Consider the following 26,328-nt stretch of genomic DNA (forward strand, 5'->3'; position numbering starts at 1 on the left):
GTGTTCCGCAATGACCGACAAGTAATACACAACATGAAATTTAAGTTGTATTTCTATCATCTTTACATGCTGAGCTTTTTGTATTATAGCCTCAATTAAATGAAGACCGACGCGATAAACAATTTTTACTTGATGTCAGGATCAAGTAACACATGTAAACAGAGGACTGTCACACACTGAGAATGTTGACACTGTTTTTTTTTCCGGCTCAGGACGACGTTCGTGAAGCAGCTTTTAGCTGTTGCCAACTATTTTAGAGCAGGGAGGAAGATAAAAAGCGTTATTTCTGATGCTTTCTTGGCGTTGGCGAATCAAGCCGAGTCTATATGAGTCTTCCGTGTTTGCGGCCGCTCTTTAAATAGGCTCGTGTAGGCTCGCAATAACTTGGTGAAACGCAACACGAAATGTGAGTTTTACCACTATTTATGCCTGCCTCTTTTTAAATCATGTAAAAAGTACTGAATTTTTTATTTTATTTTTTACTTGTTTACATTGTTTACTTATGAGTACACGCGCATTGAAATAGTCGAAAGACTTTCCGGGTCATTGAATTCTCCTCCACGTAGTCAGATGGGGAAACAGGGAATAAAAGAAAACAGGCAGAAAACTTAGTTGGTTTGATTTTTAAAGACCTGTATGTTGTGTGTGCGAACATTGGATTAAGTATCTTCAAACAGCTCTTCCAAAAGCGTTTATGTTTATTTGAAAAAGACAAAACGCTTAAGTACAGGGCGTGACAAGGTTTTTCATCAGCCTCAAATATTAGTTACTCCCACATGATAAACGAGTCTTACTAGTAATCTTATCCTGGGTGGCTCCTTTTATGTTTGTCCTGCCTTATTGTTTTTCTGCAGATGGTCACTTTTTGCTCTGCTTTCATTCACATTCTTGCCACTGTGCGGGAAGCTGGTGGTTGGTGAAGCGCCCATCTACTTAAGAGGGGATACATGTAACGTTCAGGTAAATTGTGATACAATGATGTGTCTTTATAGTTTTTGTGGGTTTACATGTTTGTGTTTAACTCAGATGTCACAAGTTCCATCAGTATTGTTTTGTATTTTAATCATTTTTCTTCCTGTAGGCCTCAAACTGCACTCATCCATCAAGCAAGAGCAGCTATTAAACTAACTGTTGACAAATTGAACTGAAGGCATCGCTGGAGATTGTCCTTGATTTTCTTCACTGATCAAGTATAACTAGATCCCGTCATGTCTAACCCAACCAGCCAAATCAACCACGAGGCAGCCTACTTGTCTCTCATGAAAGGAGTGAAGGAGCTGGACTTTAATGGTCCCTGTGTCCCCAGCGACCTGCTGCTGATCGGAGACCATGCCTTTCCTTTAGCCATGAACAGCAAAGGTCAGGTCCTGATAGCTGCCTCTTTGTATGGTGCTGGGAGGATTGTTGTTCTGGGTCATGAAGGCTACCTGACTGCCTTTCCTGCTCTGGTGGAGAACGCCCTGATCTGGCTGCGGGGTGATGGATCAGGTGACCCTTCTGTATTTGTGCACAACAGCGTCAAGGTGGTCAATAACAACCTCAGCATGTCCACCTTCCAAGCACAAGTGGTGGGGGCCTTTAATGGCAATCTGAAGGCAGGTGTGTATGTGACGGATGCATACAGCGTTGGTGCTGACCCGAAAGACTTAGTGGCCTTTATGAAAGCTGGAGGAGGGGTGATGATCGCCGGCCAGGCGTGGAGCTGGGCTGCCGATCACCCTAAGGAGAATACACTGCATCACTTTGATGGAAACAAGGTGTCTGGGGTTGCAGGGATCTACTTCTCTAAGAATCCAGCAGAAGTGGAAAACCTCCCAGTCTACCCACAGATCCCATCCTCCTACATGGCTGTAGTGTGAGCATGCATTCCTTTTCTTCTAATTTATTTATTTATCTTAGCTCAAAAGGTCTGAATAAAATTTTTCAGTTTGTCTTTAAGACCGTAATATTCACAATCATTTGTTTTTTAAGAGATTAGAAAATATTTAAGTTCTAACTGAGGCATTTGATGACTTATTTTTTTATCACTCAATTTAAAACTAGAACCAAATGTTATGCAGTTGCATTTATGTTAATATGCTATAAGATTGTTTTTGACCAAAATTCAGAGTCAACAGCTCTATATTTAGTATTGAACTGGTTCACTGCTGCCACCTTTCTGAATCTGACATAAATATCAGCTCCAATTCTGTTTTTCATTTTGAATAACTCTTCTTTACACTCCACTTTTCAAATACAGAGTAGGGAAGGATTTTGAAGACGACTTGCAGTTCTTACTTCATGGTGTTTCAGAGCTCGCCGTTCCAAATGGTGCACTAGCGTCAGAAGTTATGGTCCATGGCCCACTAGCATTTCCTATTGGTGTAGCAAATGGTGGGCGGGCATTTTTGGCTGGAGCCTATTATGGCCAAGGTCGGGTCATCGTTGCTGGACATGAAGCAGTTCTGAGTGCTGAGGTAAAGTTAATGAGATGGTTGTGTTAAAACTTTGTAAAGTTTATCAGAACATCTCAGGTTAACTTTTTTTCTGTTTTTGTTTCTTTCAACTCCCAACAACCAGACAAATTCTCAGTTTTGGAAGAATGCCTTTCATTGGCTTGATGAAGGCCGAAGGGGCGTTGTTGGAGTAGCACTGAACAATGGGATTGATGTAGCTACCAACTCAGGCCTACAAATGGAGAATACGGGCTTCAAGAAAGACCTGAGTGTGTTTGTGTCTCCATCAAACCCCCAAAGCCACTTGGAAGAGATCAAGAACTTTGTAGCAGAAGGAGGAGGTCTTCTGATTGGAGGACATGCCTGGTACTGGGCACAGAGCCATGGTGGAAAAAACCCAATGACAGAATTTGGAGGTAATAAACCTGAATAAATTATTATAAAACATCATGAATAAATGCCAAGCACTTTTCTGCTTTCTGCATATTCAGCAGCTTACACCTTTACTGGCAAAGCCTCAAACTAACATCTTGTTGATATTTATCAAATACCATTTTGTCATACATAAAAAAAAGTTTTAAATTGAGAGGGAATTCAAGAATGTGTTTTTGTCTTTTTTCCCAGACTTAAGAACATCAGTTTACTTGAATACTTTGTTCTGTCATGTTTCCTATTTTGAAGAGTGGCTAATAGACATGGCTTGTAATACTTTATATTGTCCTTGCAGGATAACAGAGTCATGGATTATTAATTAAATGTGAATTCTCACTGATTAACAAAACTAAAAAGGTAGAAATGATGAAAGTGCTTCAGTAAAATTTATTTATTCCTTCCTCTTTAGATGTTTGTTTCCTGAAGAAATGTACTGAGATTGCAGGTCATATTTTTCAAACATTTTCAGGGTGAGATTATGAATCAGCCATGAGGACAGAACAGACAAAATCCTGAATCTGCTCTGGGAATGGTCATTGTTTAATATTTCATATTGTATTTAACGTCTGGTACTCCAACTGGTAGAGTATTATAGATGGCTGGACCAAATTTGACTTCGGAACTAATGAAATGGATTTAAATGTTAAAATCTGTTAATTCTGAGACAAAAACAGGAAAATTTGGGAGGCTGGTAAAATAATTGCATTAAATTACAGTGAAATTACTGTTGAAACTCAGACAAGAACTTAATCGTGACTGAATGATGACAATTTTGTTTTGAAACCAATGTGTCAGGGAAGTTTAAGTTTGTTTTAAGGACACCATGAGGACAGTAGTGGAATTGCAAGTTTCATTGCACATATTAGAAGAGTCATAAGCAAATCTTAGCTGAGCTGTGGGTGGAGTTGCCTCTTTTTCAGGGAGTTTGGAGGTTTTCTTCGTCCATGAGGATCTCCTTCACAAAGTTCAAAGAAAGTATGCATTGCTGTTGTTTGTCTTGTGTTGTCTGATCATTGACTGTTTTGCAGGGAACAAAATCCTAAACCAAATGGGGCTGAGCCTGCTGGGGTCAACTATTTCAGCAGGTTCATACAAGGCTCTGGATCCCAGCCAGAGCATCAAAGATACCTACCATTTCCGGCATCTTTTGCACCGCTTTGCAAAGCATGTGACTGTGCAGGATGAACTCAGTAAAGACGAGGAGGAACTCCTCAAAAAACTGGGCAGCGACTGCTCTACCTATTTGAACATGAAAGCTCATGACTCCTGTCACTACTCTCAGGTAGTGGCAACACTCACAGACATCTTAAAAAAGTCAGGCATGCCACAGGTGAGAAGAAACAAACACACTAAAAGTGTTTAAGTTATCTCTGACCAGTGGTTTCATGCAATAATATTTATTATTATTTCCACTACCAAGGTGAACGAGAAATGCCCTGTCAAAAGTCCCAAAGACCACCTTCTGCTCAACATTGGGGCAGAGGTTTACAAGGTTTGTCCACATCCAGACGACCTCCTGCCGTACCTCATTATGGACAATCCTCTGCTGCCAGTTGTCCACAATCACAGGGTCAAAATTGATGTCAGTACAGCAGGTGTGTGTGTGTGTGTGTGTTTTTTTTTTTTTTGGGATAGTTCCACAAGTTCATTATATAAATTTCATCAGTTTTGTTTTTGAGAATCACTGGCTTGGACAACAGTTGTCCTGCAACTTTGACTCTCTCATCAGCAAAAAGATGCAACTTTGCATCTGATAAAGTTAGACTGAAATTGTGAAAGTAAATTCTGATAATAATAATAATAAACAGATGGAGACCTAACACAGAGTTTTGTGGCACCTCCTTGTGGACTGTAATAACAACACAAACCATCATATTTAACACTCTGAGACCTGTTCCAGAGGTAATTTGAAAATCATATCATCCTGTAAATGTTGCCGTTGGGTAGTACTGTACCCACCTTCAATATGTTATATAATTTCTATGCATATGATATAAGCTTTACTTCAGCTGTACTGTGAGACACCAGAAAGTTAGGGGGTAGCAGATATGGAGATGCTGGTTAAGTCTTTCAGCCCATCTTGTATTGATTACTGCAGTTCAATATATTCATTACCCAATACAGTTATCCATTGCAGAGCTAGTTTACTCACACGGTCAAATGAGGTAATTTCTTGCTATGTTTTTTGTTCTGAAAACCCTTTTTTGATTTTATCTGTGAAAAGTGCATGCTATTTCTTAATAAACACTAAAATGGATATTGGTAATGTTGACCTTTCCTGTTTGTGTGTGTTTATCAGGAGGAGAGGAGTGGATCAGCACAGGTCTCTACCTTTCTCCTGGTATGAAGACATATGTGGCCATACCAGCAGATATCGTCAACAAAGGATGGCAGGTACTATACATAAAATCTGTTGCTGTATTAACATAGAACTATTTAATATGCCATTATTGCACATATGGTTGCAATTATTCCTCATTGCTCATTCTAAAATAAGAAAGGGGCTTGAATGAAGCTATGAAACATCCTCCCAAAGTTTTAACTTGTGCTTTATTATACCCTCAGATTCAGATAGGCTGTCAAACAGATCATCTGAATGCCGCAGAGTTGAAGAGAGCTCCATGTGTCCACGTACGCTTTCCTGCCAACTCTGAGATGATCCAGGTGTCGAACCTGTGGGGAGGACTCATTTACCTTGTGGCCCCACCCAACACACAGGCAGAGGGATTGCAGGTTGTTGTACAAATGGCTGTTCCTGCACCCTATTTTAAATCAGGTGAGTGTGGTGGTACAAACTGTTTGATGCCTAAACTAAAGACTATTCTGATGTAGTCAGTAGGTGTTCAGTTACAGATTTAGCATTGATCTCATGCATTGGAGGTTCAAATCAATTACCAAACAAAAATAGTGATGGCAAAGGCTTTAGTGTGCTCTTAAAAATAAGATTTACAGTCTACTGTGAATTGTCCAGTGAAGAAAATGAATTCAGGAGAAGTATTTCTTCCAGGTTATACTTTTTAGACCTGGCAGACCAGCAACCCACTCAAAGTTTTAAATGCATGCTGCTTTCAGTCCAGTGTTCCTGTGAATTACATCTGCAGCAAATTACCTTTCATATCACAATGATAATGTAAAGAAAAGATGGGTACCAATCTACATAATTGCCTTTGAATGTTTGCGTGCTGTGAGTGGGACTCTATTTAGAAAATGTTTTGAGTGGTTGGTAAGACTAGAAAATAACTTTATAAGCTCAGTTTATTAGAGGAAGTCCATTTATAGTTTACTTTATAAATGCAAGCTCTACCTTGGTTGGGTAAAAGTAAAACAGAGGTTAATATACAAAGCTGAAAAGTTTACTTTTCTTCACATCAAACTGTGAATGTGTCTGCACTTACTTTTCCATCGACATTTACTTTAAGCTAATGCTTTTCATAAGATGGGGGAAGTTCAAATAGAAACTCATAATTATGGTAAATGAATTTTTTTTAACTTAATAAAAAGTTTGATGAACGTCAGCAGAGATTTTTGTACTGACATAGAAATATGAAAATAAATCCCAAGGGAAAAGAACATTTTTTACCTGAGAACCATCTTACTTTCACACACTGTTGGTCCCCAGTGTGTGACCTGACACTGCTACAGCCATTTATTTTCACAAATCTCACCCAATTTTGGATAAGTTAGAGTTCCTATTGTTACTTTTTTTGTTTTGCCACTAAGCAGCTAAATGTCCTTTTAACTTATTATTTAACGTTTTCTGGTCAAAAACAAAAACCTATTGTTTTTTGTTTTTTTTGGCAGTCATTGTCTTCTGTTCCAGGCTACACTCTCCATGCGGTAGTGCATTTTATGTGTTTCTGCTGAGTTTCTTTGTACTTAGCAGTCATATTTCCCAGGTTACCTTTTAGGATTCAATAAGATTGCTCCGCTCAAACAGAATTTCAGCTGGAAACATTGGCATAAGCCAAGCAGCCCCAGGCTTTATACCCAATGTTGATGCTGTGACACAACTGTTCCTCTTGTGTTTGAACACATAAAATGGAGATAGATATATAAATCCGCTCCTACTGCTAATGTGAGATAGCAAGAAAGCAAAAGGAAAATTACATTATTTTTTCAACTAGAGAGCTCCTCAACTTGGATGATATCAATACCAGCTCCAACTTCTGGGACAGTTTTGCTAAATTGAATGAATGAAGTGTGTTACTTAATTCCTCTGTTTTAATAGATCTTTTTGTTTTTTTTTTTCTTTTTAGGTGTTACAACACAAGCTGAATGGTCGTTATTATGTACAGCTCCTTCACCTTGGGCGGAGTTGGAGTTTGACAACATCATCCTCACTGTACCCTCTGATGTCGTCAGATGTCTTGAATATCCTGATAAGTTGGCGGTCCTTTGGAATGACATCATGAAGGCCATCGCTGACCTGGCTGCCAAATCCCACAAATTTCCACGGAAGGAGCGTTTTGTGGCAGACGTTCAAATTTCACACGGTTGGCATTTTCCTAATCTCACACATCATTCTTTGTCCTGATGAATCTACCAAGCAGTGCTTTATAAGGATTTTATTTTTTTTCTCAGGATTTATGCATGCAGGTTATCCTATAATGGCACACAGGGGTTCTGCAGCTGAGTTGGTGGATGTGAACCATGTGAAGACCAATGGCATTTGGGGTGCCATCCATGAGCTCGGACACAACCAACAGCGAGGCTGTTGGGAGTTTCCTCCACACACCACAGAGTGCACATGTAACCTGTGGTCAGTGTACGTGCATGAAGAGGTGTTTGGTATCAAACGGGACAAGGTAAAGGAACACGGTGCCTAAAACTGTTTTTTTTTGTGTGTGTGTGTGAAAGAAATTTGGTAAACGACTCCTATTTTAATATTGAATCTATAATTACAAAGTTCTGCTACATAGTCCATTTTACTGTGGTTATTGCAGGCTCATGAAGTGATGACTTTGGAAAACCGAAATAAAAGAGCCAAGGACTATATACAAGGGGGCAGGCAGCTCAGCAGCTGGAGCATGTGGGTGGCCCTAGAGACATACATGCAGGTAAGACGATGTTAAAAAAATTGTTTTTACCTATCAAAAAATCATCAACACATTCAGTCTCATTAAATGGATTAGTAAAGGCCTCTGTTTGTTCTTGTAGCTCCAGGAGAAGTTTGGCTGGGATGCCTTTAAGAAAGTATTTGCTGCCTACCACGAGATGAACAACTTTCCCAATGACAACAAAGAGAAGATGAACCTGTATGCAGAGACTTTCTCCCAGACTGTGAGCATGAACCTGACTGGATTCTTCAAAGCCTGGGGATGGCCTATCGAACAGGCCACTGAACAGAAACTATCCAGCCTACCTGCTTGGACTGATCATCCAATGGTCTGAATTGCAAAGAGCTGATTGTTTCTGAGCACTGACATGGTTACGAGGGCCACTTTCTTTAGATGAGCTTTAGTTTGAGGTAATTTAGCTACAAGTTGGGATGATTTTGCTGCATTTTCAACTTTATTTATAACATTTAAAAGAGAAGGGTATATATTACATGCACTCGGGAAGAGGAGAGCAGAATATAAAAACATGGGTAATGCAAAACTTTGTTGTTACTTTGAATTATTTGCACACATAAAATCTTGGCAAAGGATCTCAGAAGTTATGTAGGATTTTGTGGCAACAAAGATTTTATGAAAGGGGCATGAAGGGGTAATTGTATCTTTAAAAAAAAAAAAAACAAATGTAAGACCAATGTGCTCATAGGATATAGATAAATTATGTATTGATGTCTTACACAAATGATATTAGGATGTACATATGATTGAATTATATTGTTTTACTTATTGCAATATTACCTGTTAATCACTGCTGGAGGAACTTAATTTTTGGGTCCCTTTACAGTATACAAAAAGCTGCTACATGGCAAAGATTAATAAAACAACAAAAACACCTTTGAACCTTTGAAGCAAGGAACTTCTTTTCTACCGTCTCTGCTATCTCAATACCTGCTGCAGGGCTAATACTGGCCTATATCAGTTCAATTCATGAACGCTTTATCTAATTAAATAAATGCATATCAAGGAAGGCAGAAAAAGTTGAGCTCCTGCTCAGTTGTTAGTTTAATTTCCCATGTTTTTATTTGTGTGCATTTTTGTTGCTCTTGACACTTTTAATCAGCTATTTGTAATAAACTTTTAACAGATCTTTGCATTAAAATAATCATTATGAACCAAATAAGTTAATCAGCAAAATTATTTTTTATGTGTGTAACTGAGGCTTGTAGAGTCACTGATATTTCAGGGTTTTTTTGTTGTTTTTTTCCCTAAAGGAATAATACTCTGTTTCTCAGGTGGAGTCTCATACCTTAGAGATCATGTTGAAACACGTTTCTGCTTATTTGCCTATAATTTTCCTTCCAGGCTTGTCTGGTCTTATCAATCCACAGAAATGTCATAAAACCTTTTCATGGGTTGATAACTCCAGTGGAAAGGAATCCTGACTGCATCTTTACATCTCTATTTTATTTAACTTCAATGTTTTACTCAGTTTTCTGAATTATCAAATTATATAACATCACATAACTTTCCATAAAATAAATCAATTACACTAAAACAGAGTAAAAAAAGAAGCTCCAACTCTTCTGTCTGAAGTTCTTATTTTGCAAGAACCAACTCAAAAGTAAGTTCACAACTAGTAACAACAAATGTAACTATCTCAGATTCATTGATTAGTTTTGATTATCCTGAATTCTTTTGTGTCTTGGTTTATGCAAAAAACTGCAGAAAAACAAAGTCTGAAGTTCACTGTTTTTTTCCAAGGCATTATCTTTTTGCCAAATAGTTTTACTAAATTTATTTGCTCATCTGCCTTTATACAGTCCCTCTATAAAGTATTCACATTGCTTCAGGTGTTCCACATTTTATGTAAGAGCTTTGTTACGTATTAAAAGAATATCTTTCTTCAAAATATTACACACGTGTTCTCTGTTATTACAATGTGGAATAAACGCTGAGTATTTTTTAAATTAATACAAAAAAATCACATATTCAAGTATTTGCAGCTTTGTTTGAAACTCAAAACTGATCTGTTTTTATTGATCATCTTTGAGACGTTTACACAAATGGATTTAATTTGGAAAAGCAGTGGCAAGTAAATCGTTCAGCAGGACAAGCCAAAGTATGTGGGTAGAATTTATTGGAAAGAGATTAACTTAATGCAATGTGGAATAAGGCCGTAACATAACAAAATGTCAAAAAAGTGAAACGCTGTGAATACTTTCCAGATGCACTGTTCACATATGACTTCCTGTTCTTAATCCATAAAGTTTTAATTATGTTGGCAAGATTAAAGGCATGTAGTGAGAAAAGTCAAAAATGGTACGACTCGAATGTTTATGACAGATAGCTTGTCTTCATGGCTCTTGGGTAATTCTTCTATCAACTTTGATTTTCCCCAGATCGCTGCACAGATCTGTATGAAATAAACTTTTTTAAAAATGAGTCTCTGCCATCCGAGTTTTTACTGTAACATTTTTTTTGACATATTTCTTATGTATTTGACAAGATGTAAAGTTTACTGCTTGTTTCATAATTGATAACTGTATGATGTTTTCATGAGGCAAAGCATTTTTAAACTGTCTTGTTGCTGACTTGACATAGCCATTTTAAAGTTAACTAAAGCCCCATCAATACACCACAGGTCAAAGAGTTCAGAGAAACTTCCAACTCACTGCTGATTATTCCAGATGATCATTACAATCATACCTGAAGATCAGTCCACTTGTTGAATGTGTTTAAGTTGCTATAGACACATTCATCCTGATTAAGCTCAATAGTTTTATCCTTTACATTTTCAGATGTCATTTCTTTAGATCTCTCTTTTCATTCTTCAGTTAAGGGTTAGAGCCACACAATAAAATGCAATATCAATCTTTGTAATGTCTTGAGACAATATCTTGTCAACAAAGACAATTTTATTGTGGTTAGCAGAACAGTTGTGACAAACAACCATTAAGACATTACAAGTCAGAACTGGAAAACACAAAGGCACTGAGTTTTTAAATGTACAGACAAGAGAGAACAGTAATTACTTAAAGAAATTAGAATTGTGATATATGAGTACAACAAAAGATAATGAAGTGATATTTGTTATGCTGTTTTTTATGAGTCATTGGCCAACATGTTTACAAACTGAATCATTAACTGCTTTTCATGATGCTTTAATTGTCTTAATTGTCTTTAAGCTAACTCTTCTCTAGTGTTTTAATTTCTGCAGCAAAATATTAAATCTTGTTAATATCATCTTTAAAATCAATCACCACAAAAATCAGTCCTTGATAATCATGATTCATTTCAATAATCATTCAATAATTATAGGATTATACTAGGAAGAAAAAACAAACCACAGCAATCATTATCAATTAAACCAGGTTACAGTTTAAACTCGACCCAGGGGGAGTTTTAGTTATAGGCGATCATGTTAGGCCATTGAGTGATCGGTCCAGAGAGGCAGGTTGGAGAGTTTCTTCTCAGTGGTTTTTTGGATGGGCCATCCCCAGGCTTTGAAGAATCCAGTCAGGTTCATGTTCACGACTCTGGAGAGAGTCTCAGCATACAGGTTCATCTTCCCTTCATTGTCACTGGGATGGTTGGTCATGTCATGGTACGTAGCAAACACCTTCTTAAAGGCATCCCAGCCAAACTTTTCCTGGAGCTACAATGAAGAAAACAGGATTATGCAGATGTGATATAAGCACAGTGACTGTTCTGTCTTTTTATTTCAAAAGGGCTTTTTATTGTACATCAGCATTCATACCATTGATTGTATTCAATAATGTGTCCTCTGCGATTAAAGAGTAGGCTGAAAATTGTTGTCTTGAATTCACAATTCAATCATTCAAAACTATCAATTCACCTACTGGAAGACCAACATTCGACCAAACCTTTACTGTTTTTTCTTTAAATTATTTTTATTTGTTTGTTCACTGACCTGCAGGTATGTCTCCAGGGCGGTCCAAACCTTCCAGTCGCTGAGCTTCTTGCCTCCTTCAATGTATTCCTCTACAGAGCGCTTTCGACTGGCTGCAGTGATGGAGGGATGAGCCTGGATTAAAGACAATGACTTCATTTTAGATAAAGGTAACAAAAGTTCACTCTGTGACTTAGATAAACATTATCTGATTATTACCAGATTCATGTTTGTTGCAACATGTACATAGAGTCTAAAGGCAATTCTAGACTTGACACCAAATACAATTATTTGACGTCAATCTGACAATCTGTAAATGAAACAAACTTATTAACATCACTATCTACACAGTACAAGTCTGATCTGCCAGAGTAAAGTGCAATCTGCTGTATGATGTGAAGAATATTTGTTGTTCAACAACAAAAGGTTGCTGCTTTTCAGTGTTCCTGAACTTCTGTTCTTGCTTCTTCTCTGTGATTTGGGGGATGTGATTAATTGAGGCATAAATAGTCATAAACAACTGGATAAAACTCACATTTAAAATACTCAGTCTAAAAATATTAAGTCACCTTAGCTCTGTCAAGTCCCAGAACCTCCTCATGCACATACACTGACCACAGGTTGCATGTGGCCTCTGTAGTGTGTGGTGGAAACTCCCAGGGGCTTCTCTGTTGGTTGTGCCCCAGTTCATGAATTTCTCCCCACAGGCCTTTGGTCCGGGCATCTTGCGGGTTGAACAGCTCAGCTCCTATGGACGAGTGCATCATGATAGGATAGCCTGAATGCATCCAACCTGGGAGGAGGAAACATAATTTAGTTTTGATTTCAGTGCAACTAAGATCAGAAAATAATCGACATCTTTCTCATTTTCAGTCAGCTGCTTTCCTCACAGCAACAATGTTGTCTTCTTTCTCCACCTTAAATTTAATGATTTTGAATCAAATTATATTTAGACAAAAAGAAGTCCTTAAGCTGATTATAGCATGACTCTGTTACAAGTTTCATTGCTATGGTGTACTGTGATCTTTCATGTAGCACATAAAATAAGTAAAGACTTGTGTTGTAAAGGAAAGTGTCGCATCTTGATAGTTTTGAATTATATTTTAACTCGTTTTCTATGGAAATCTTAAATATCAAAAATACAATTTGTGTTTACTTTATATTAAGTATTTGTTTAGATTTGTCACTTTAAGTTGCTTGGCTAAGATTAAAAGAAATTTCTGCAGAATTATTCATCCTAATTATGCAAATGCAACAATAATTTAACTTCTTTTTACATTTCCTGCCTCCTTACCTGCAGATATCTGCACATCAGCCACAATGCGTTCTTTGCGGATAAATTTTTGTGGAATGACAGCCAGATCTGCAACACCCTTCATGATGGCATTCCAGAGTTTTTCCACCTCCAAAACATTCTCCAGGTCACGAATGATGTGTGAAGGTACAGTTAGGATGATGTTCTCAAACTCCATTTCTGCCCAGGGTGCTGGAGCTTTGCGCAGAGAGGACCAATCAGCTTCTTTAGTTGCACCTGAAGAAAACAAGGACGGATGTTGTGATGAAAGCAACTTAGAAAAACCTGGAAAAACAAGCCAATAACAATACAAGGGCAAAACTGTACACAATGTGAATTGTATATTTTCCAAAAAGAAATATACTTAAGAAAGCTTCTCTTGAGATCTAATTTGAAATATTTCAATCTTTTATTCATAGAGAATATACCATAGCAAGCAATTTGCAATTCAAAATGGACAGATGTCCCATTCTCTGGAAGGCAGCACAGAGTTGCACCATCAGAAACTAACAGAAACACTGAAGAGAAGAAGAGTTATGACGGGCATAATTGCAGCTCTATCCATGTTTTAATGTTGTAAAGCACTGTCTTTTTGCAACTAGATCAAAGTTTAAACTGGTATTGTTGTACATCTTTTATCTGGTCATTTTGTGCAATATTTAGCAACTAACATCAGAAACTTGCACAGAACAAAAATATTTTTTTTCCACTGTGATTGGCTACATTTAGGCCTACTAATTTTAACTTGAATGTCCATTTATTAAAATTAAAAGACATCAAAACATCAACAATAGTGATAGTAATATGAACTCTAAACTAATCAGTGCAAAGTAGCTTACAATTTCTTTGATGGGGGCGGTAAGGGACCTGGACAATGAATAGGGGAGTGCTGGCCGAAAAAACGTTGAGAAGCACTGCTTTAGAGAAAATAATCAAACAATTATCTTGCTTGCTATTCTGATATTAACAAAATATATGATTAACCTAAGTGACCTATAAAGGAAAAAGTGTCAGATTTAAAGACACCTTATTTTCAAATCGTGAGAAAAAAGGCTGCAATCCATTCTTATTTATAAGCATATTTGCTTATAAATAAGATATGCTTTATATCTAGTTACAATCTAGCTGGAAGTTTTCTGTGTTTCTTGTGATGTCTCCATGATTGTGTTATCTATCAAATTTTGCCAGTGTGCAAGCTTCTGAAAGGAACAAACTCAGTTTTATTATGACTGCATACACCAGAGTCTTGTTTGTTTTATGGAATAGAGCAATCTCCATATCTGGCACCATTGGTAAAGATGTGAGAATCCCTAAAAATGAAATTCCTTACTGACACTAAAAAAGTGATCCTAGCAATACTCCTTTTTATCATGGAAAGTTATCATTTCATTTTCTAAGTTGATCGTTACAGTTGGGTTTTCAAACAAAATGCATAGCACACCCAAACAAACAGGAACAATTGCAATCGAAATGGAAGAGAAGTGGAAAAATTGTATTTTTACATTTTAAGTTACCAACCAACCAGTGGATGAGACTTACACAGTATACCAGGAATCTTAGAGCATTTCAAATCCATTGGATTATCAAAATATCCCCTTATGGAGCATGAGACACACTCACCAGACTTGTAATAAGGAGCAGTGATCGCCTCCTGAACCACAATCTTTTCGTTCTCCACCTTCACGTCACGTGGAGCCAGCAGGTAGATGAGTCCTCCCCACAAGTTCCACACCTGCACCCTCTCTGATGCAATAGGAAAACTCTTGATAACATATGGAGCTCTCCGTAACTTCTCGTCATGCAGCTCATCACTTTGGCAGCCTATTTGGATCTAAAGGTGATATAGATCAAGTATTACTAGTTTACAGAACTTAATTACCTGTTCCGTAGGAAATATTGTGATTGTTCAAAAAACATAAGTAGTCAAGAAAGCTGAACAAATTGAAAATATGTCCCAAACAAAATATAAAGATATCTACACAGCAATGGGAGAGATAAAAACTTTTCTGCACTCCAAAATATATTTTAGGGCAAAAACAGTGGATTATGCATTACATGTTCCTTTTAAAGCACTAATGTTCGTAGTATTAGAATTACATTTCATTCAAATGCTTTAGGATTTAGTATAATGTTTAGGGAAATAAAGGCAGCAATAGTTTGAGTTCATGTATATCACCTTCCATCTCTTGTTCACAAACTTTGCTGGTAAGATGATTTCTGTCTTCATGCCAGGAGAAAGATACAGGCCTGTACTGATCCACTCCTCATGTTCTGTCACACAATCAAGAAAAATAGTCAATGAGTTATTTCATTTTCACCATTATACAAAAATATGTTTTCACTTTTTTTTTTAATTCAGTAACAACAGTGGGTTCTGACCTCCTGTTTGTGCAGTGATCATGATTTGTTGGTTCTTGACCACAGGCAGTGGCGGGTTATCCTTTATGATGTAAGGCAGGAGCTCCTCCTGGTTTAGGGAAGCATCGTACACGCTGGTTGCCAGACTGAGGAGTCCATGCTCTTTGGGACTCTTCACAGGATTCTGCTCACTCGCCTTGAAATGATATAGTTCATATTAACTCTTAGAAACCAGTGGTTTGCAAAAGAATTGATATTTATTACAACTAGTTTTCACCCCCTGGCATGTTGTACTCCTTTTGTTGCTTTTTTAATTAAATCACAATCAGCAAGGTTTTGTAACATAAAAAAAAATAGTTACAAAAAACTTCAATGTCAAAGTAAAACAGATTTTTTTAAAAAATAGTAACTATTAAATAAAAATATTTAACATAAAATAAGGGATTTTATAAATATGTGCCCCTTTTTATTCAGGATTCCAGGATAACATAAACTAACATAAATTATTGATTGTCGCCAGTCCTATATGTTTTTTGGTTCTGTAACTGTGTGCACATGCCCATAAAAGAGACATAGTAAGGCCACCGAATCATACGTCCATAACAATATAGGAGAGAAGAAACACAAAGACTTACAGCTGAAAATGGACAAAAAGGTTGTTTCTAACATTTTTGATGTATAATGTATGTATAATTTTTTGCATTTCTTTCTATTTTGAAATACCCAATTATATTTTATTTTTAAACTGAATAGATTTAAAGTAGAGAAGGAAACAGAAAATTAATTGTATAATTCCCACCTGTTGGACGCCCTCTTTCTTTAAAATGTCAGTCAGAAGGGACAGAATCTGTACGTAGGAGATGCAGTCATAATCCTCTATCTTCAAGAACAAGGCAGTCTCTGATCCCAGTTTCTTTAGGTTCTCTTCTTCTTCTTTTGTGAGTTTTATGCCCTCCAGAGCATGACCAGCAAATCGATGCAGGAGATGACGGAAATGGAACTTGTTGACTTGAGTTGGATCAGGAGCTTTGTAGACATCTGCTTTTATGGTGTTTGTTAATAAGCCCAAGCCCATTTTGCTCAAAATTTTGTTTCCTGGAACAAGAAAATTGTGCAGAATAAACTTGTAAATCTGACATCTTAGTTTGACTTATTGAATTAGATATTAGTCAGTTCAAATTGCACATAAAAAAGGAACTTCTACACAGGCATATAATAGCACCATAATGTAGCAAAGCCCAAATTTATTCAAACCCCTGGCAGATAAAGACTTAAAATTATAATTCAAATAGACATTTGTGTCTGAAATAGGAGTAAGACAAGGAATCTCTGAAAATATAATAAATTAGTGTTATTTATTTAGAAAATAATTTCAATGTACTTTCATTTTGACAAAAAAATAGCATGACAATAATTATTAACCTTCCATCTGATAATATGTACGAAAACATGAATTGGCATTACAGCTATCAAAGGTTCATTTATTATGACTGACCAGCTTTCTAGATGTTTCCACTAATATTTTGAAGTAGTTTTTCTTCATGTTGAGTTCCAAATCTCACATAAATTTGATATTCGCTCAGCTCCTTACAGAATCTATTTCTGTTTTATTGTGTTGGTTTATTAGCCTGATGGCTCATTTTAAATGTGAAGAAAAGTGGCATCAGACCTGAGAAGTCTTGCATGGGGTTCTGGCCAATGTGTGTCGATGCCCAGTACCAGGCATGTCCACCCATCAGCAGGCCTCCTCCGTTGACCACAAAGTTTTGGATCAACTCAGCGTCCATGTCAATGTATGCTGTGCACACAAACACACTCAGCTCCAGGACTTCCTCCCTGAAGTTTGTCTTCTTGCATGTCAAACCTAAGTTGGATAAAGGTTTGATGCATGGCTCAAATCCAACCACTCCTTTTCTGCCTTGATCCAACCAGTCAAATGCGTTCTTCCAAAATGATGCCAGTTTCTGTTAGAAAAGAGAAGATATTTAGAGGAAGAGACACTAAAAGTATTCGTAGTTCTCAGCCAATAACCATGATGTAGAATATGAAACCATACATTATGTAACTCCAGGCCTTAAGGGCTGGTGTCCTGCAACTTTCAGAAGTGCTGTTGATCCAACATGCCTGAATCAAAAGGCTGAATTTTATTCTGAGTAAGAGGACAAGTTATCAGGAGTCCTGCTCATGACTTTATTATTTGACTCACATTTTGAAGCAGAGACACATCTGAAAGTTGACACTGGCCTCCAAGGCCTGGATTTGAAGACCCCTTCATTGTAATGTTAGCATATAAATATTTTGACAGTATAATAGTTCATTCTGCATAAATCATAATTCATTTTTTAGTGAAACAAAAACAAACTTTCAGCTCTCCTTTACTGCACCTCGTATTGCAGAAATGACTCATGTGTCACCACAATAATCCGTCCCCGACCATAGTAGCTTCCTGCCAGGAATGCCTTTCTTTTATCTGTGGTACCAATGGGAAAAGCAAGAGGGCCATGGACCAAAGCCTCAGAGGGAAGTCCATCTCCTTTAATATCAAAATCTGAAATTCCATTCAGCAAGAACTCCAGATCTTTTTTGAAATCCATCGCACAACTGTGTAGCAAAAAGATAGAGACAGAAATGTAAAGCTGTGATGATGAGTGAAGGAGAAAATAAGTCTTGAATATTAACACCATAAAAACTGTATGATGGATAATTTGAGAATCAAGCTCTCTATTGGATTTCTAAAACGTACATTTAAAGAATGATCACATATTAAAAAAGAAATGTCTGAATTTGCAGTCAAACAAGAGTTTACACTTACTCTATTGTCTTCCAGGAAGATGGGATCTCTGGGGAAATGGGAAGATTTTCTGCCTTTCCATACTGAGCACTAAAGTAGATTCCTGCTACTCCTGTAACTTTATTCCCTGAAAACTCAAGGATTAGATTTTTATCCTCATTCTGTGAAGCCCACCACCAAGCTTGTCCACCAATCAGCAAGCCTCCCCCTGCTTTCATGAAGGCTATCAGCTCTTCTGCCTTTGGACCCACTGGGTACGCATCTGTTACATACACACCGACACCCAGATCTGCTCTAAATTTCTCAACAAGTCTAACTTTGTAGGTGGATCTGTTGAGGTTTTCAACAACTCCTTTCATTGTTTCTGATACACCTAAAGACAGGTTGGCAGACTTCCCTCCTCCCAGCCAGGTGAGAGCATTATCTACCAGAGCAGGACAGAGGGTCAGGTAGGTCTCGTGGCTCAAGACCACGATTCTTCCTCGGCCGTACACAGAAGCAGCCATGAGGATGTGACCCTGGCTGTTCATCACTACAGGAAAGGCATCTCCTGTCAGCACCAAGTTACAAGGAACACTGGAGTGCTGAAGGTCCACCTTCTGAATTCCTCTCATCAGAGCCTTATAGGCATCCTGAGGGTAAGACTGGGTCGATTGGTTGGACATGATGGGAAGAATTAATGCTGGGTAGTTTGTTTGAAGAAGGTAATGGATAAAAGATAGTTGTTCCAAAGAGATGGTGTGTCAGTGTCTCTTCCTGCAATAGAAACAAAATGTTCAAGTTAAAAATGCTGTATCATGTGAGTCATACCACCACAATGCACCACTCCTACAAAACAGAGGGGGTTTGATGATGAACCCCCTGTTAGCAATGACAGAGCATTGTCATGCTAACACATTCACAAATATTAAGTAAATAATTTAATTGTCTTAATAAAAATTAAGTAAAACTTCCTCAGCTACTTGTACTTTAAAATTATAGCATTGTTTCTACAAAAACCTATTTTTCCCATGAGTATATTTAAAACCTTAAGAAGAAAACACAGTCTTGATTTGTTTGCCCAGCGCCCCAATTAGCATGGAGGATTTCTGTCATTAGTACGTTTTATGTGAGGCATGAATCATTGGTCAGTGCCATTTTCAGCATTATTTTCTTAAATCATAACTTATATCAAGCAAAGTCCAGGGAAATAATCAATATATGGGAATAAAATTAATATATCTTAATTGATTTGATAAATGTAAAACAGCAAGTTTTACATCATAATCCAAGGAGTAAGCAACGTTTAGCTTCATCGATTTATGAACTCTAATTTCGGCCAGCCGTTCTCTATGGCTCCCTCCTCAAGTGCTCAGAGATTCACTTAGGGCTCTAATGTCCCTTACTCCAGCTGTAATGTCCCTTACTCCAGTTGTAATGTCCCTTATTCCAGCTGCAATGTACCTTACTCCAGATGTAATGTCCCTTACTCCAGCTTTAATGTACCGTTCTCCAGATGTAACGTCCCTTATTCCAGATGTAATGTACCGTTCTCCAGATGTAACGTCCCTTATTCCAGATGTAACGTCCCTTACTCCAGCTGTAATGTACCTTACTCCAGCTATAATGTACCTTACTCCAGCTGTAATGTACCTTACTCCAGATGTAATGTCCCTTACTCCAGCTGTAATGTACCGATCTCCAGATGTAACGTCCCTTATTCCAGATGTAATGTACCTTACTCCAGTATGTAATGTCCCTTACTCCAGATGTAATGTCCCTTACTCCAGCTGCAATGTACCTTACTCAAGATGTAATGTACCTTACTCAAGCTATAATGTATCTTACTCCAGATGTAATGTCCCTAACTCCAGCTGTAATGTACCGTTCTCCAGATGTAACGTCCTTATTCCAGATGTAACGTCCCTTACTCCAGCTGTAATGTACCTTACTCCAGCTATAATGTACCTTACTCCAGCTGTAATGTACCTTACTCCAGATGTCATGTCCCTTTCTCCAGCTGTAATGTACCATTCTCCAGATGTAACATCCCTTATTCCAGATGTAATGTACCTTACTCCAGTATGTAATGTCCCTTACTCCAGATGTAATGTCCCTTACTCCAGCTGTAATGTACCGTTCTCCAGATGCAACGTCCCTTACTCCAGCTGTAATGTACCTTACTCCAGTGTAATGTAATTGTGTGTCCCTTAGATGTTCCACTCCAGCTGTAATGTCCTTACTCCAGATGTAATGTACCTTACTCCAGCTGTAATGTACCTACTCCAGATGTAACGTCCCTTACTCCAGCTGTAATGTCCTTACTCCAGCTGTAATGTACCTTACTCCAGATTAAAGTCCCTCACTCCAGCTGTAATGTACCTTACTCCAGATGTAATACCTGTAATGTCCCTACTCCAGCTGTAATGTACCTACTCCAGATTAACGTCCCTCACTCCAGCTGTAATGTACCTTACTCCAGATGTAACATACCTTACTCCAGATGTAATGTATCGTACTCCAGCTGTAACGTACCTTACTCCAGATGTAACGTCCCTTACTCCAGCTGTAATGTACCTTACTCCAGATGTAATGCACCTTACTCCAGATGTAACGTTCCTTACTCCAGATGTAATGTACCTCACTCCAGCTGTAATGTACCTTACTCCAGATGTAATGTACCTTACTCCAGATGTAATGTACCTTACTCCAGATGTAATGTACCGTTCTCCAGATGTAACGTCCCTTATTCCAGATGTAACGTCCCTTACTCCAGCTGTAATGTACCTTACTCCAGCTATAATGTACCTTGCTCCAGATGTAATGTCCCTTACTCCAGCTGCAATGTACCGTTCTCCAGATGTAACGTCCCTTATTCCAGATGTAACGTCCCTTACTCCAGCTGTAATGTACCTTACTCCAGCTATAATGTACCTTACTCCAGCTGTAATGTACCTTACTCCAGATGTAATGTCCCTTACTCCAGCTGTAATGTACCGATCTCCAGATGCAACGTCCCTTATTCCAGATGTAATGTACCTTACTCCAGATGTAATGTACCTTACTCCAGATGTAATGTCCCTTACTCCAGATGTAATGTACCTTACTCCAGATGTAATGTACCTTACTCCAGCTGTAATGTCCCTTACTCCAGCTGTGATGTACCATACTCCAGATTTAACGTCCCTTACGCCAGATGTAACGTCCCTTACTCCAGCTGTAACGTACCTTACTCCAGATGTAACATACCGTACTCCAGATGTAACGTCCCTCACTCCAATTGTAATGTACCTTACTCCAGCTATAATGTACCTTACTCCAGCTGTAATGTCCCTTACTCCAGCTGTAATGTACCGTTCTCCAGATGCAACGTCCTTTATTCCAGATGTAATGTACCTTACTCCAGATGTAATGTATCGTACTCCAGCTGTAACGTACCTTACTCCAGATGTAACGTCCCTTACTCCAGCTGTAATGTACCTTACTCCAGATGTAATGCACCTTACTCCAGATGTAACGTCCCTTACTCCAATTGTAACGTACCTTACTCCAGCTGTAATGTACCTTACTCCAGATGTAATGTACCTTACTCCAGATGTAATGTACCTTACTCCAGCTGTAATGTACCGTTCTCCAGATGTAACGTCCCTTATTCCAGATGTAACGTCCCTTACTCCAGCTGTAATGTACCTTACTCCAGATGTAATGTACCTTACTCCAGCTGTAATGTACCGTTCTCCAGATGTAATGTCCCTTATTCCAGATGTAACGTCCCACTCCAATTGTAATGTACCTTACTCCAGCTATAATGTACCTTACTCCAGCTGTAATGTCCCTTACTCCAGCTGTAATGTACCGATCTCCAGATGCAACGTCCCTTATTCCAGATGTAATGTACCTTACTCCAGATGTAATGTCCCTTACTCCAGCTGTAATGTACCGTACTCCAGATGCAACGTCCCTTACTCCAGCTGTAATGTACCTTACTCCAGATGTAATGTCCCTTACTCCAGCTGTAATGTACCGTTCTCCAGATGTAACGTCCCTTATTCCAGATGTAATGTACCTTACTCCAGATGTAATGTCCCTTACTCCAGCTGTAATGTACCTTACTCCAGATGTAATGTCCCTTACTCCAGCTGTAATGTACCTTACTCCAGATGTAATGTACCTTACTCCAGATGTAATGTCCCTTACTCCAGCTGTAATGTATCATACTCCAGCTGTAACATACCATACTCCAGATGTAACGTCCCTTACTCCAGATGTAATGTACCTTACTCCAGATGTAATGTACCTTACTCCAGCTGTAACATACCGTACTCCAGATGTAACGTCCCTTACTCCAGATGTAATGTACCTTACTCCAGCTGTAATGTACCTTACTCCAGATGTAACGTCTCTTACTCCAATTGTAATGTACCGTACTCCAGCTGTAATGTACCTTACTCCAGATGTAACATACCTTACTCCAGATGTAATGTATCGTACTCCAGCTGTAACGTCCCTTACTCCAATTGTAACGTACCTTACTCCAGCTGTAATGTACCTTACTCCAGATGTAATGTACCTTACTCCAGATGTAACATACCGTACTCCAGATGTAACGTCCCTTACTCCAATTGTAATGTACCTTATTCCAGCTGTAATGTACCTTACTCCAGATGTAATATCATTTTTGACTTATCATTCAGAATAGCATGTCTGTATGCTTTGTGTGTATGGGTGTGTGTGATTTTTTTAGTAGTGTATATGTGCAATTTTAGTCCTGTTTGCGTGCATACGAGAAAAAAGTGCATGTGCATGCAGTATTTTATTACCGGTAGTTTATATGTGCAAACTTAATCTTTTATGTCTGCATGTGAGAAAGAAAACATTTATGTGCGTAATATTTTAATAGTGTATATGCAAAATTTTAGTATATTGTATATGTGAGAGAAAAATTGTATATGTATGTGACATTTTAATAGTATATATGTGCAATTTTAATATTTTGTGTATGTGTATGAGTCTTCATAGTTTTTGTCCTAAACAGCCCCTCATACTTTAACGCTATGTTAAAAGGATACACAATTCAAATGTTGGTCAGACTGATTTGGTACTCTTTCAAGGAATGAACACAAAATCTAAAATAAATGTTGGATTCTTCACTGAAGGATTCTAGGCGAGCGAGGCTGCCACACCTTTCCCACCAAATTTTGCTACCAAAAAATTTAATAACTTGTATAATACTGTCTTTAATAACCTCTTAATCATGTTCAAACGTTAATATGTTTACAATTAATCTGATTCTACAAAAGAAAAAAGATCATTAACTACATAAGAATCAGAAACATATTCCGAACATAAATTGACTTTTATAAATAATATTGTTCCCAAATTTGTGTAAATATAGCACCAGTTAAATTAGCTTAATTAATAGTCATTTCACTGTTGGGTTATGAAAAACAGTTTTGTGAATAAAAAGTATTGCATAATAAATTGGCAAGGACTTTTGTGAGTGTAATATTTTAAAATAAAGGATTTACATTAACTTAATGTGAGTTAATAATTTAGTTCAAAAGCAGGTTACTTACTATCTAATAACAAAAATTTTGGATTAAATTAAAATAAATTAAATTAAGTCATTTAATTGAACATCATCAAGCCAGTAATGACTAACTGCTAGTTGTGTTTAAGCTAGATACAAAAATGTAGACTTAACATTTGTAAAATTTGATATACCAGTATAATTCTTAGCTTGTGTTTCTTAAAAAAGCATTTTGTCAATAGAATCAATATAGCTGTTTTTACCTGTGTGCAACTTGAAATCTCTAAAAACAGAAACCTGTCCCAATGTGCAGCTTTCCAAGCAGTTTCTGATGAAGATAGTTTACTGACACGAAACACCTTTTTATTCTTTTTCCAAGGAAAAGCGAACAAGAGAAAAAACAGGGAGGGATTCAGTGATTGTCCAATGAACATTTAGTTCAGAGATATTACCTTTTCTGTCTCCTCACGCAATGACTTTGCAGTCTTCTGAGATTTTAGGTTCACTTTAATGGTCAAAGAAGCTCATACTTGTGCAGCCTTTTATTTGTTTCAGACCATAAACAATAGAAACATTACCAAAAAATACACAATAATGTCCATTGGCATGCAGTTTTACATACATTTTTTTGTGAAAAAGGAGCAGCTAGAAGATGCAGATCTTATAGTTTCCTGCCTCTCTCATGTTGATCAACTTACAAATCTTCCCACACCACATAATGCTTCACTTTCTTGTTTGTCCTCCTTGCGTGGGCCTCCTTGCGTGAAAATCCTATCTGGTCCTCTGGGTTTAAATTTACCAAAGAGAAAAAAATGTTTGGAATGATGTTTCTGAACAAGTTCATACAAGTTTGTTTTATAAGCTTCTGTTTTTCTTTCTTTTCTCATGCTCCATATCCAAGAACATCAGTCCAATTGGTTGAAATATAATTTCCAATGTACATTGTCAAATGTCAAATTTCTACATGTACAGTATTCAGTGATAAAGATGCCAAAATATGATCAATTATTACAAATTAGCTGCTCTCCAAACCATAGCTGGATCTAATCTATGCAGAATGTGGGATGTGCTCCACTCCACAGTGGAGAAAGGCTCATAGCGGGCCAGAAATGCACACATTTCTGGCCCAGCTAGAAATGTGTGCATTTGATTTGCACATGCTTGACTCTTACCTGGTTCTTGAAGTTGTAAGTTTAAATATTTATTTCAGACAGAGAGAAAAAAAGTCTTCAGCATCAGTTGAGGACACAAGTGATCATACAGTGGCTTTTATGGTCGCAAAATGACTTATAAAATTTCAGAACCTCAGATTCAAGATTTTGAATTCAATGTGCATGATTGAAGGTGCCTTATGGTCAGCTGTACTCTCTTAAGTTATCACCAGAGAGCTCTACTGGGTTAAAATGACAAAATCCACAGAGAAACCCTTCTCCTCCTGAAAATACATTAGATGGTCTTTGTCTCCACAGCAGAGTTTCTCAGTTCTGGTCTGTTTTTATTGTTTTAGATGTGTCTGGTCCAGATAACCTCAGTCAAATGATTGCATGACCTCATTTGCATGCCATCAAGTTCAAGTTCTCCTAAACAACTAAATCAGAGGTCTTCAAATCCAGGCCGGACGGTCTGCAACTTCTAGATGTGTGCCTAGTTCAACATGCCTGCAGGACACCGGCCCTCCAGCCCTGGATTTGAGGATTCCTAAAACATGCAGGGCAGAGGATCTGAGGACCAGAATTGAGAAACACTGCTCGACAGCAAGGCTCAAAGTGATTGTTGAAACACTTATATTCTTCTTAAATTCCCCAGATTTTGACAAGATTACGGAGAAATTCCAGTGTACAGCAGCCCGATTTGTCATCAAAAGTTATTAAAAAAATGCCAATAGTTAATTAACTTAGAACAAAATTAATTTTGTAATAAACTGATGTGCAAATTGAGTGTTTTTAATCATCTTTAGTGCCATAATTGTTTATGGGACTGAATATAATTTTTTAGAACAATACTTTTAGTTTCATTTATTCAAGCTGAAAGTAGGAATATTTTGGTTGCTTAAAAATTTAGAAACTGGCTAATTGCTTTTAGATGTTTTTTGGAGGATACACAGTCACTATTCAAAATATTGTTTTTGAGTAGAGATTTTTCTATAAATTTCAAATCAAAATGCTTTTTATTTCAAACTTACAGTCTTTACAGAAGCTTACAAGCTCTAAGACTCTTTTGATGAGAGCTAGGAATAATCTGTCTTTCCTGTATTCGAAATTGAGAAGAAAACCTACAAGTTGTTTTAGTTTACTGGTACAACTATGAGGAATACATGTACTCACTGTGCAAGCTGCAGATCTGCAGATGATTTTTCTTTGACTGGCAGGGAACAGAAATTTACCTCTCAAAATGAAGAGGATGTGCCGACAGACTTTTATCTACAGCTGTGGCAAATCATTAATGATTACCTTTCCTGACGTTGTTGAGAAAATGAATCATTGATAATGTATGTAGAAGGGAGGGTGAGATTTCTGAAAAAGGGATTATATGACTTGTATGGAAG

The 26,328-nt window shown here is 37.6% G+C and overlaps 2 protein-coding genes across 5 annotated transcripts; one reads left to right on the plus strand and one right to left on the minus strand.

The window, feature by feature from the left end:
- Positions 1–58: 58 nt before the first annotated feature.
- zgc:162193 (TRPM8 channel-associated factor homolog) lies at positions 59–10,363 on the plus strand. Of its 2 annotated transcripts, none has more exons than XM_055027983.1 (13): positions 59–406; positions 855–960; positions 1,082–1,855; positions 2,240–2,456; positions 2,560–2,851; positions 3,896–4,197; positions 4,288–4,462; positions 5,167–5,261; positions 5,433–5,643; positions 7,124–7,360; positions 7,449–7,672; positions 7,811–7,924; positions 8,025–10,363. In XM_055027983.1, exons 3-13 carry the CDS (start codon positions 1,209–1,211, stop codon positions 8,256–8,258), a joined length of 2,748 nt encoding a protein of 915 aa, XP_054883958.1. In that variant the 5' UTR covers positions 59–406; positions 855–960; positions 1,082–1,208; the 3' UTR covers positions 8,259–10,363. The 2 variants fall into 2 exon arrangements, with proteins under 2 accessions (XP_054883958.1, XP_054883959.1); XM_055027984.1 differs by having other exon boundaries at positions 907–960.
- Positions 10,364–10,792: 429 nt separating this feature from the next.
- LOC129359366 (TRPM8 channel-associated factor homolog) lies at positions 10,793–26,186 on the minus strand. 3 transcript variants are annotated; one of them, XM_055028943.1, is made up of 12 exons: positions 26,108–26,186; positions 18,296–19,030; positions 17,868–18,084; positions 17,153–17,447; positions 16,283–16,578; positions 15,505–15,679; positions 15,302–15,396; positions 14,746–14,956; positions 13,126–13,362; positions 12,401–12,624; positions 11,853–11,966; positions 10,793–11,576 (listed from the first exon to the last, which is right to left on the minus strand). In XM_055028943.1, the coding sequence occupies exons 2-12, from the start codon at positions 18,937–18,939 to the stop codon at positions 11,343–11,345; spliced, it is 2,742 nt and encodes a 913-aa protein (XP_054884918.1). In that variant the 5' UTR covers positions 18,940–19,030; positions 26,108–26,186; the 3' UTR covers positions 10,793–11,342. The 3 variants fall into 3 exon arrangements, with proteins under 3 accessions (XP_054884918.1, XP_054884919.1, XP_054884917.1); XM_055028944.1 differs by lacking the exon at positions 26,108–26,186 and adding an exon at positions 24,482–24,500; XM_055028942.1 differs by lacking the exon at positions 26,108–26,186 and adding an exon at positions 24,047–24,145.
- Between the last annotated feature and the right edge of the window lie 142 nt (positions 26,187–26,328).

This window comes from Poeciliopsis prolifica, unplaced genomic scaffold, assembly GCF_027474105.1.
Source record: "Poeciliopsis prolifica strain line A6 unplaced genomic scaffold, Auburn_PproV2 SCAFFOLD004, whole genome shotgun sequence".
Classification (NCBI taxonomy): domain Eukaryota; kingdom Metazoa; phylum Chordata; class Actinopteri; order Cyprinodontiformes; family Poeciliidae; genus Poeciliopsis; species Poeciliopsis prolifica.